Source organism: Perca flavescens, chromosome 6 (assembly GCF_004354835.1).
Source record: "Perca flavescens isolate YP-PL-M2 chromosome 6, PFLA_1.0, whole genome shotgun sequence".
In the NCBI taxonomy this organism is placed as follows: domain Eukaryota; kingdom Metazoa; phylum Chordata; class Actinopteri; order Perciformes; family Percidae; genus Perca; species Perca flavescens.
Genome location: NC_041336.1, coordinates 34,328,041 through 34,340,808, shown reverse-complemented (window position 1 = coordinate 34,340,808; position 12,768 = coordinate 34,328,041). Strand labels below are relative to the sequence as shown.

Below are 12,768 nucleotides of genomic sequence, written 5' to 3'. Positions count from 1 at the left end.
AGCAGACATCAACCCAAACCATTTGTAATATCCCTGCATAAAAAGTTTAAGAGGTATATATAGGGAGTGGTGGAAGAAGTTTGAGATGCTTTACATAAGTAAAAGTACTAACTGTAAAAAAAAAAAGTCCTGCATTGATAATGTAAGTAAAAGTATGTAAGTATCATCAGGAAAATGTGAAAGTTAAAGTACTCAATGCAGAAAAATAACGATAAAAACAGTTCTGTCAATCAACCAAGTGTTTAATGGTCTATCATTTCAGCTGAAGCCTACTTGTTGTCTATAAACTGCTGGCTAGTTTAATTAATAATAAAACATTGTATTATATAAACTACATGTGTTTTGTGTGCAAAACTCTGAATTTGTGAAGACACTAAAGCTGTCAGATGAATGTAGTGGAGTAAAAAGTACAATATTTCTCTCTGAAATGTAGCGGAGTAGAAGTAGAAAGTGGCATGAAAAGAAGAGACTCAAGTAAAGTACAAGTAGCTCAACATGTGTACTTAAGTACAGTACTGGAGTAAATGTACCGGCTGTAGGAAAGCCTGCTTACTAGCTTGGTGTTCCATATCCCTTTGCCTTGGTGAATCCCACTGAGATTGCAACTACCAGTGCAGGGAGACCTGGGAGGAAAGATAAATAAAAATGCACATTAACGCAGGGGAGATAAGAAAGACAAGACAAACGGTATGATGGACACCAGACAGAAGGCCCACCCCAGCCGAGACACAGGAAACGCTTGCGTATGATGCGATTCCTGAGGCGGCCCGTCACTGCCATGTAGGACTGCCACGCCTCTGTCAGAACCCAGCAGAACGAGGACAGGAAGAAGAAATGAAGAAATGCAGCAATTAGGGTGCAAAAGACCTGAAACAACAGAGACGAGACAGAGAAAACAAACTAAGCAACAAGTGAGATGCTCAATGAATCAGACAAACTGCATCACTTAGGGGTGTTACAATGAATCATTGCATCACGATGCGGTCCTGGACGATTCTGCATCGATGCAGTGACAGACCATAATTGATTATTATATGATTCTTGATGACTTTCCGGTCGCAGCTTTTTTTTTGTTTTTGCCTTTTCTCTGCTCTTGGAAGAGTTCATATTGTATATCTGACTGCTTGAATTTGTTGAAATTGCAATGGCAATATATAATATATATAATAATATATCGCGATGCATCGTGATATCGAAACAATTTGAATCGTTGACAGGATAATCAAATCAAACCGTGAGACCAGTGAAGATTTACACCCTTAGTAGTCGATATCCACGATGTTCCACTTCCGGGATTGCTCCGGTGCCACAGGAAATTCCGCAGGATGTCCTCATTTTTGGCCAGATGTCAGTCACCTTCCTCTTTCTTTGTGTTGTAATTTCTGTCCAATCTGAGTTTTCTGTTACACAACTAAAACAACTTTTGAACGTACACGTCCACCAAAACAAGTTCCTTCCCGAGGCTATTTTGCAGAGGCACCGTGGCTCCGTCCGCTGCTTAGCACCGCCCAAGACGATTGCAATTGCTTTTAAATAAACGCAGAAAAACTAGAGCAGGTTTTTCTCCCGTCCGGAATGCTGTGTGGACTAGCCAGACCTTCCTCCACAGCGCTGTGGAGGAAGGTCTGGCATTGCGAGACTACACCCTTAGTATCACTGTCATCATAAGTCATCAAGTAAATGCTAATATACATAAACAGATACGTTGTTCCTCACCTTATTCCGTGTCTGCGTCTGTCCAATGAGAATAAGGGCATTGGAGGAGATGATGGAGAGGCAAAAGTTAATGAGGATGACTGAGCGCTCAGACCGAATGTACCTGCAGGACAAAAAAGAAGGAAAAAAAAGCTGCCTCAAAAATTGCATCGTAATCTGGCAGAAAAATCGCAATTTGATTAGAAAAAAAAAGGAAACAAATTCCATAGCACAAAGCTAAATGTTTCCAGAGCAAGATGCTTTATCTCACCTCCAGACAGACACATAGATGATGATGAGCAGCAACAATGTCAGTGAAGACACTCCACAGCCGACAATCAGCGTCACGGACGGAAGCTGTGTCTTATCCATGTTCTAAAAAATAAAAAAAAGAGAACACAGAATGTGAAAAAAAAGTGCTGCAGCCATGTCTCCAAGGCCTTAATGATGCAATCATGACTCATATGCTGATCACAGTGTTTATACCAGGGGTGTCAAACTCATTTTAGTTCATGGGCCTAATTTGATCTCAAGTAGGCCGGACCAGTAAACCACTTCAGAAATATCAGAAACTGTATCTGCCACAGAGTCTCTTGTCAGTTTGATGTTGGCAAACGCAAGTTGCTTCTGCTACGACAGCGTTCAAAGGCCATGGTAGAAAATATTAATAATGTTACGGGAGAGAGGGGAAATATTCAGAGAAAAAAACTCAAGGACAAGATTATAGTTGTAAATTTAAGGAAAAAGAACTTGGACATTCTCTGAGATTAAAGTGGTAAATTTGGAATTAGAATGAATTACTTCTCTGCAATTTTCACACTTTGCAAAGTCATCCAGTGGACCCTTTTATATATACCCTTTGGAGGGCCGGTTCTGGCCCACGGGTTGCATGTTTGACACCCCTGGTCTATATGAAGAGTATGATGCATTGAAATAGTATAGTGAAAAGGCTTGACACCTCTGACACCTAGGAGTGCACAACATGAGGAAAATATGTGATAACATTGTTGAATATGACGATAACGATATTACTCGTTATAAATAAACAGATATTCAAGTGTACTCAGTTCTGCTGCTTTCAGTATTCTGCTAAAATACAACAAATTGCTTGGTGAATTTAACAACAGTAATTTCATTTGTTAATAAAAACAAATGAAAGGAAATCATTTCCAACATTCTTTAATCTAACAAATGAACATTGAATGTGAAAATATATAAGGCACCATTAAAAAAATGACAGTTTTAAAGTGCATTTTTCTGCTGATATTTTCTTTCAACCAACACAAAAACTCTTTCACGACATTCGCAATGTGTTTATTGCGCCAGTTGATATCTCGATAACAATTAAAATAACATATATTGTGGAGCCCTAGATATATATATATATATATATATATATATATATATATATATATATATATATATATATATATATATAGATAGATTAGATAGACTTTTATTGATCCCAAATTGGGAAATGTCAGTGCTATAGCAGCAAATTATCAGACACAGCACACATACAGAATATACAAGAAATAATCAATAGGATAGAATACAAGAACAACTATTCAAAAATAAAGATAAAAAAAATACAAAAAGAAAGAATGTACAAATGTTTAGTGGCAAGTGGCAAATAAAGATGTACAACAAGTTAAATAGTATTTATAAAGATGTAAGTAAAACCTGTTTGTGCAAATAACACTTAGTGCAGTATTGTATATGAGTCTTATCTAACACTCAGTGATGAAGTGTTAACAAGTTGTATTGCCTGTGGTAGGAATGATTTCTTGTAGTCAGTGTGAAACCATCACTGCAGAAAAGGTCAGAGGGAAACTTTGGCCAGGCCTTGCAGATCTGTGGCGTGTACAGACTTTGACAGGAGCTGTCAGCAGATGAATACAAAAGCAGACAAATTCCCTGTTGATTCGATTTGTTGAGAGCTCACCTCCTAACTGGGTCACTCATGGTTCAAATGCAGCAGTGGACTACATTTCCCTTACCATCAGCTCAGTCTCTGATGCTTTGCAGTAGGCCAAAGTTCTCAGACAAAAACACCAGTTTCCTTATTGATCTCACTAATCTTTGAGAGAATCTAAACTGCTGCTGCTGATATGTAGCAGTCATCCTGCAGAGATCTGAGGAGACCATAGTCCTCATAAATCCACCGGAGTTTAGAACGCCAACACAAAGAAAGAGGAAAGTGACGGAAACAAAATCTGAAAACGGACATCCGAAATTCCGGCAGAACGAGAACAATTCCAGAAATGGAACGTCGTGGATATAGACTAAGATAAGGGTAATTATTGGCAGCGTGGCTCCGTCTGGAGCTTAGCGCCGCCCAAGACGATTATGATTGGTTTAAAGAAATGTGAATAAACCAGAGCACATTTTACTCCTATCCCAGAATGCTGTGTGGACTAGCCAGACCTTCCTCTGCAGCGCTGTTGAGATAAGTCTGGCAATGTGAGACTACTGAAACCAAAGACGGCTTAGCCCCGTCCAATTATGTTTACTTGTTGCCAAAATACCAAGATGGCGACAGCCAAAATGCCAAACTCCTGGCTTCAAAGCGGTAGTCCACGAACCAATAGGTAATGTCACTGATGCTATTATTTTTTTATAGTCTATACTGACACACGTTAACTTCTGTATCACTGCAACAAGGTGAGAGGTGTAACCACTGCTGGTGAGTAAAAACTCCAACCACGTAGTGTGAGGATGCTCTCTGAAGAAAAGCAGCTACTCAGCAAGTGGACTTGTTAGCCTTGGCTTTTATCATGTATTGCTGTGGACAATAATGCCGACACTATAGAAAATGGCATTTCATCATTTAACTTGAAAGACTTGAAAGATTTGCCTTTGAGACTCACAGATAGATGATTTAAGTCAGAGAGTGTGAGCGGGTAGGCCCAGCCGGCTGGCTGTACAGAAGAGTGTTTAAGGTGGTAAGTGGGGTTGTAAAGGTTAACGAGATGACTTCACACACACACACACACACACACACACACACACACACACACACCAGAAGAAACCAGCACTGCCTAAGTGAGCTGTGAACTCAACACTGCTATATCTTTCAGTGAGAGGCTTTTCTACCCTGACAAAATTATGCAGTGAATACTTTTTGTGCGACACACACACACACACACACACACACACACACACACACACACACACACACACACACACACACACACACAAAATGTACATGCAGGTATCTGTAGGGCTTCTTGATTATGGAAAAAAATCATCATCACGATTATTTTTGGTCAATATTGAATTAACAATTATTTAACACAATTACTCATTGACTTTTGGAAAGATGTGCATTTATTGAACTTACAAAACAGTGAAAAAGTTGAAATATTTCCCATATGAACCTTTTTTTCCATTCAGAACACTTTACTTGTAAAAGGTAATGAGCAAAATTATGCTTTTGATGATGATTTTCTCGAAATATTCTGTAATTTACACAGCCCTAGCGTCTGGTATCAACGGCTGAAGAAAGGTCGGCAGGCTGGCTGCTTTCTGTGCCTCTGTTGCATAGCAAGGTGACTTCAAGGTGAATCATGAATAACCCCCCCCCCCCCCCCCCCCACACACACACACACACACACACAGTGATGCATGCCTTCACCTAACAAACATACACATAATATAGACCTGGCATTCTTTCCTATCCTAAACCCTGACAGCTTAACACCATCCCCATGCTACAGCAGACATTGTCTTAGTTGTCATGGCTACACTGGAACATGGCAGCTGCAGCAGGGTGCATAGGTCTTGTGTAAGGCTGTGTGTTTATGCATGAACTGCTTGAGATATTTTAGTTTTCCAATCTTAGCAATCAAATCGCTTTCTCAGATTCCTACAGATGCCGGCAGAGCAGAGCGAAGTCTCGGTGAGAATGTCGCATTATTTAAATAAAATGAGCTGGTTTGACCATGGAGACGTCCAGAACACAGGACCTTCTTCCTGTTTTTACTTTCTTCGAGAGAACGTTCTTGCATTGTTTGTAATGACGCCTTTTGGTACGCTTGGATTTTTCCAGGTGTGAAACCAAACCAAACCAAGGGGGAAATTACTAAAAGTTTATAAACTCATCAACTGATTCGGACCAAAGCAAACAAACTGGTGTGAAAACGCCCTGAAACTATTCACAACCATATACAACACCACACACCATCCCTTGGCAGGTAAAATGAGTCAAGATGAGTGAGGGACAGTTTAATGAAATAAGCTTTTTGGTTGGTGGGGGGTGAAACATGAAAAAACCAGGACATGAGGTCCCCCCCTACACACACACACACCTACTTCCCTTCTAGAAGGAGATAATTGGCTGAGTTTATAGCCTGTCTTGTCTCCAGGTGTGATGCGTGTGCCAGGGCCAAGTTAATTAAATCCCTCTGATTAATCTGCACTGCAGTGAGTTCCTTCTCTAAAAGCAAAGAGAGGGGGGGGGGGGGGGGGGGGGTGTGCAATGGAACAGAAAGGCGTCTGCTGAGAAAGACAAACTTTTACTTCCTCCTCAGCCAATGACAGAGCTTCAGCTGGGAGTTTCACGCAGCGTCCAAAACAAGAAGCGACAAGCATCCCGAAATAAAGTGACCAGAATGCATTATTCCACATGAGCAGAGACGGGGACGCGCCAGCTCCCACCACTGAGGATGTCCACGGGATGTCATTTGCTTCAGAAGTCTATCAGATGAAGCTGCTGCCAATATTCGCAGCAAACAAATATGATTGCTTAAACAAGATGCACTGGTATCAATTACTATCAATGGATATGTAAAAGCAGAGGTGGAAAGAATACAAAAAGAATCTTCTTTAGTAAGTCTACAAATTACAACACCGAAAAGAGATACAACAAAAATACTTATTAATTTAACTTTTTTTTTTTAAGTAAGTGCTGTAGTATAACTAGCAGGAGACAAGTAATAATTGAGGTAAGTTTGGAGACATTACCTTATTTAATCGTTAAATTAATCAATATTTTTGTTGTATCTCTTTTCGGTGTAGTAATTTGTAGACGGCCCTAAGCATTCGTCTAACTGCAGGTAGCAGCAGCAGCAGCAACAGAGAGCACAAGAGAGGAGGCAATTGTTCATAAACTTCTGGTGTACTTACAAAATTTCCAATCCATCGTTTTATGAGTGCATAACCTATATGTACTAGTGTAAAAGTTTGGTATCATTTCGGGCATTATTAGTGGGGTAACTTACGAGATACAAACGTGGGTCCCTTAGCGCCTGCGCTAAGCTATTCAGCTGATAACGCTACTCTACGCTAACTCTCCCAATGTTAGACCCAGGTGAAAAAAGCTTCTGGGGGTGTTTGGCTCGAGGTCATGGTGCAAAGGACCCTAGGGTGAAATTACTCCGAACCATCACTTTAAGATGTTCCAGCTGCTGGCTCCAGCTACACACTTTCCTTACAGATGAGATAAGAGTGACACCGATACTCTTCTAACTCTATTTAACATTTAATGCTAAAATGCTAAAGACGCTATTTGGTATATACACATAAACAAATATATATATATATATATATATATATGTTTCTGTATTTATTGTTTATTTCTTATTCATGTTTAATATGTACCATTCACCAAGGCAAATTCCACATAGGTGTAGAGCTGTAACAATTCCATATTTTGCGGAATAATTAATAGTCTCAGAAATAATTGCGATTACCGATATAATTGTCTATTTCAGTCAAATTTTAAAATATTTATTTAGTTATTACTTTTTCAGACAAATTAAAGTTTGGAGTGAATTCCAGGATAAATCTTTTGGTTATATATCACTGTCATGTGACCCAGATAATGTTGTAACACAAGTTCAAAGCCTATAAAGTTAACCACGCCACTTTATTATCATAAAAAAAGAATGTCTGTCTAACTGCACCCCCCCCTTTCTTATTGTTGTTGCTATGAACGTGTGTGAACAACTAGCATAGCTTTAGCTCAACAGTCTGACCATATACTTATAGAATAATAATTTGGCATATCTAAACAAAATCAACAGTCACACCCTATAGCACCTTAGCTAATGTTAGAAAATAACAGTGATTATGTAAAATAATTGACAATTAGACCTACGTAGGTATAACTTACTTTGACAATAAACCCTTTTCTGATTTCTGATTCTGATTCTCAGCAAGAAAGAGAATAAGCATATTTCACTGAATGTTATACTATTCTTCTAAATTGGCCAGCTTAAGTGACCAACTCTGAATACAACATTCAGGCCACATAACTGATAATTATCTTCTATAAACATCTACTTCATCTTTGAAATAAAGCAATATTGCATGCAGCTTCAGTTGCCTATGTATGACTACCAACAATATATGGTGCCCCGTCATAGAGGAAACACAAATACATTTATCCTTGAAGGAGTATGATGACACTCTATTGGCCTGTAGCCCTGCAAGCCTCAGTCAGTCCTGTTTACTCACTTGTTACTCTTAAAAATGTGGGCTAATTGGCCAAAAGAGGCTTTGTCACTGCATCTATCCTGACAGCACATTCAAACTGAAGAAAAGGCTTAACGCAGGCTTACAACATCCAAAATGATACAAGCACAAGCACGTTCATTCATCCTCCTCCCCCTCAACACACACAAGTCTAGCAGTGGCAGTAAACTGGGCTCAGGTTTTGGCTCTTTTGACTGCTATGCATTTTTATTTGCACAGTTTATTCTTCTAAAAGCCTGCAGCGAAGTTAGACTGAGCAAAATGGACACAAGAGGTGGCAGCAAGGGAGTGCGAGACGTAGTAAGCAGAGGGAAGCTAAAATATATTGCAGCAACTGAGGATGAAAATGGTGTGATGGAATGACTGAGGGGTAGAGGAGAGAGGGAAAGAAGGATGAGAGGAGCGAGGGGGAAGGCAGAGGGGGAAAAAAAGAGGTTGGGGTGTTTATCATGCTGGGGCTGTCGGAGGCTAGCTGCAGACGAGAGGGCCATTTAGAAGCTACTGTGTTGCAGTAGGAATAATTAGCATGGTATCCATGGTTGTCTCACAAATTAACAGAATGTGAGGAAAAAGGGACAGCAGAATGAGGAAAGAGAGGAGTTCATCTTTTCCTCTATTTCTGCCAGAAGGAGCTGCCACAGTTTAGCTTCCCCCGGGGCGTGTGAGGCCTCCAGGCTGCTACAGAGCTGTGAACAGGTGTAGGCAGGCTGCAGGGACCACAGCAAACTGAGGACGCCCCAGTAATGGTCCACTGATAATTATTAGAGATGGTTCAATACCATTTTTTGCTTCCTGATACCGATTCCGATACCTGAACTTATGTATCAACTGATCCGATACTAGTGTGCCATATATTTCATTATGTGTTAACAGCTGTATTCTACTATCTCTGTATGGATGTGATATGATTTATATATTTGTTGTACAGCGTGGCTCAGGTTAAACTTTTTGTGAAAAATGAACAAACAGAAACAATGAACGCCATAAAACTTTCTTTTATTATCCAGCTTGACAGTCAGTCATTACAGAAAAAGAAGTTGATTTTATCCGGGGCTAAATCACGTGGTATCGAATCTGTGCATAAACTCCAGTACTTTACGATACTGATACCAGCATTTTAGGCAGTATCTTTAATTTAATCTTTAATGATTATTAGTCTATATTCATAATTCGCTGATGTGCCTGTATCTGAATCTATCTAAGTCCAAAAGTATGCAGCCATGCTAGCGGCCTTATAAATAAAATGGATAAAGGTCATTGAACTTTTTTGTTTGCCGTGGTCATTTGATCGGTACACAACAAAATGCAGATGTTGTTAGTAGTCATGGTGCCAATACGTGTCAGTGGGGACATAAACTGCAGCTCGCAGGGAGGGGAGAATTGAGAATAAAAATAGCAATTCAAATCCTTTTCAAATGTGTTTACGATAACATAAACTTGAATATGAGAGCTAATCTCAGTTTTATCTCCAGAGTCAGCATGTACCGGACTCTCCCAGTGATTTATTTAAATATGGATATTATTTTTTTAACCAGTTTTGTTAATTGGGGTTTTATTTACTCAATCACAATAAACATTTCTGTTTATCAAATTGTCAGAAATAACAGGAAAATGCATATATTTCTGTCAAACAAGGTAACGCAGACTCTTTGCCTTTACTGTACGCAGACAGCTCATGCTTACTGCCGTGCGTAGTCCCCCCCCAAAGGCCCATTCTGAACCAGGGAAAACCCTGATGTGGTTGCTGTTGGACGGTGATGGTGGCTATATAAGGATGAGGAAATCAACTTGCCAGTCTCAAATGTAAACATCAGAGTAAACCCTGAAGAAAAGGTGGAGAAGTTGAGCTCAAGCTAACAAGACCATCTCATGACTACGAGTCGTTCATTAGGATAGGAAAATCAACCCAGCAGTCTCCTGTTGACTCTAGCATGGCCGTTCAAAGTTTTAAATGTAAACATCAGAGTAAACAAAGAGGAAAAGTGAAGATGGCTATTAAAATGACACCCCTAATGACTCCCCAACAGTAAAACACCCCCAAAAAAAGATATTCAATATACAATGAATAGAAGCAACAGGCCAGCTGTAACCATTCATTGCAATCTCCAAGCCCTATAACACCATTGATACAATCTAATATCTGTACATCATGTATGATGCTGAAGCTGGATACAATATGTGGTTAGCTCAGCATAAAGACTGGAGGCAGAGGGAAACAGCTAGCCTGGCTGTATGACACAAAGTGAAGACTTAGGGCGTTTTCACACATATCTTATTTGGTCCGGACTTTCAGACTTTTTAGTTTGATCCAAACCAAAATTACAGGTGTGAAACCTCCCACGGACCACGGTCCGGATCAAAAGACCAAATTTTGATCCAATAAAAAGAGGTGGTCTCGGTCCGGACCAAACTGAACCATGGTCCGGTTCGTTTATAGTGTGAAAGCATTTTTTGGATGGTTCGGACTTTTGGACCAAATACAAGAAGCTCTGGCAGGCTCTCCTTGTGTTACAAGACCGGGGAAGCTCCTTTAAGGAATAGCTCGGTGCAAAGTGAGAGAGCGTTACGGTGAATGCGCTCAGACCAGACAGCTGTCGGCTATCAGAGCAGAGAATACATCAGCAGTTTATTTGTTAAAGGGATACGCCACGGTTTGTTGAAATAGGGCTTATCACGGTCTCCCCTAGCTATAGTTAGGTGGCCAAGGCATTTTTTGAGCATGCATTGTTTTAGTCCGGTGCAACACCGGAAGCGCCGCCGCTAGTTAGCTTAGCGTAGTGAATGGAATCCTATGTTGCCGGTTAGCATGTTGTGAGTAAAAGTGAATATAAGTATCTGGAGACGCAGCTCACTTATGTGATGACGGCAGGACGTAGTTTTGTCACGTAGAGATCTTTAGTGCGCTTGCATAACTGCAGTGTGAAACGAAAACTTACCGGATCAAATGTATACAGTGTAACAAAAACATGAACCTTGGTTCGGACTTTGATGTGTGAAAACGCCCTAAAGGTGCTTTCACCTTGATAGTTCGGAGGGTGATTCGGGGTTGAAGTTGCAACATTGTTGCATTTTTCATTTGGTTGGGTTTGCTTTCACACTACACTTTGTCAAACACACCAAACACTGTAGACACACGTCACGCAATCGAGACGGTCGCTCGTTTATTGGACAGAATATCCGAAACTTGCGGACACTTCTGGTCTCAGAAATAATGGAGCAACACCAAATTTATAACGTCTTGGGTTTTCTGAACCAAACAAGGCAGGCGTGAAGGCAACCTAAGTAACACCCTAACTCCTACTACCAACACCTCTACAGCTTAGACACAATCAGACTGAGGCTGAAGAGCTAAAGCCTAAATACAAAAGGTAAAAAACAACAATTTATGGTGTCGGGGTTGTTGCATTGTGGATTTAATTGGCCAACAACAACAGGATGCAGCTTGTCAGAGGCGTGTCGTCAAACTGAATTAGCCACGTGTGGTAGTTCAAGTTACTTTATTGTCCCCCAATGGGGCAATTTGTTGTGCAGCAGATAGCATAGTACAAATCACACACACGCAATACTGAGATTGCCTACCTTGCAGGCATAGTTAAAAACAATAAAAAACAATCATTAAATAGTGAGTCAATAAGTTATCTATGGTTGTTTATAGAATTAGAATTATAGAATTATCATCAGAGATACAGAGACCAATAGCAAAAACCTATGTTTAGCAAACACAGTCACCTGCACTATAGCTGGAGATGCTGCACAGAAGTGCTGGACAGATGGATAAACTGTGTTCTGTCAAGAACTAGTTCCAGCATTTAACTTCACCTTAAAACCACACATTGACATGTTACACATCCGTTTGTGTATACTTAAAAAAAACGTATCCTGACTCCAGCGTTGTACGTCAGAGTACTTTCCAAAATGTTGAGCTATTCCTTTAAATAGTCATTGACCAATTCTGTCAGCCGGCTAATTAATTGATGAACTAATCATTTCAGCAGTGAGCACAAAGCACAAATGGAACACACACCACTGCAGCCTCCATCATCAAGGCATCAGCAGCACTTTAACTCACATCCCCTTCCTCTGCATCATATGCTTCGATCTAAACCACAACTATCTTGGCCAAAAATAATCAGAAATGCTTGACTGAAGGTGATAAAACCGTGCTGTCTCATCCTGGCCTAGCCTCCCTTCCAGGCTGGGCAGGAAGGAGGAGAAACAGCATGCTGCCTCCTATTTCTTTAAGAAAGCTTTGGCGCCTATGCTGTTACCAGGACAACTAGTGAGCAAACTGCTTCCGAGGCAATTTCCAGTCTAATAATAACTAATCGCACTGAATGAAAATTCCCCACAAAGACACTGCCCTTTCCCCCAAAGAAACTGGGGCAGGTTGGAGGCACTTCCGTGGTTTTAACATACATGCTCTCTCTCACAAACACACAGCACAGCCACAATGTGAGGGAACTGTGTTCTGACTGTAGCTAGCTGACTGTAGTCTTATTAAAATGTCTTTTTTTTCTTCTCTCAGATTACTGTATTGCCATGCAGCACCTTCTCCATGGGGCCTGGTAACCATGGAGATGCCATTGACATTATAAT

General features: G+C 40.4%; 1 protein-coding gene across 1 annotated transcript in view; it reads right to left on the bottom strand.

Moving 5' to 3' along the window:
* The window catches only part of adgrb1a (adhesion G protein-coupled receptor B1a), a 201,122-nt gene that overhangs the window by 38,387 nt on the left and 149,967 nt on the right, over nucleotides 1-12,768 (bottom strand). The window contains exons 20-23 of the mRNA XM_028580628.1: nucleotides 1,967-2,070; nucleotides 1,717-1,819; nucleotides 717-867; nucleotides 554-623 (exon numbers count right to left, since the gene is read on the bottom strand). Of these exons, the coding sequence (XP_028436429.1) occupies nucleotides 554-623; nucleotides 717-867; nucleotides 1,717-1,819; nucleotides 1,967-2,070 (428 nt within the window). The remainder of the gene's footprint in view (nucleotides 1-553; nucleotides 624-716; nucleotides 868-1,716; nucleotides 1,820-1,966; nucleotides 2,071-12,768) is intronic.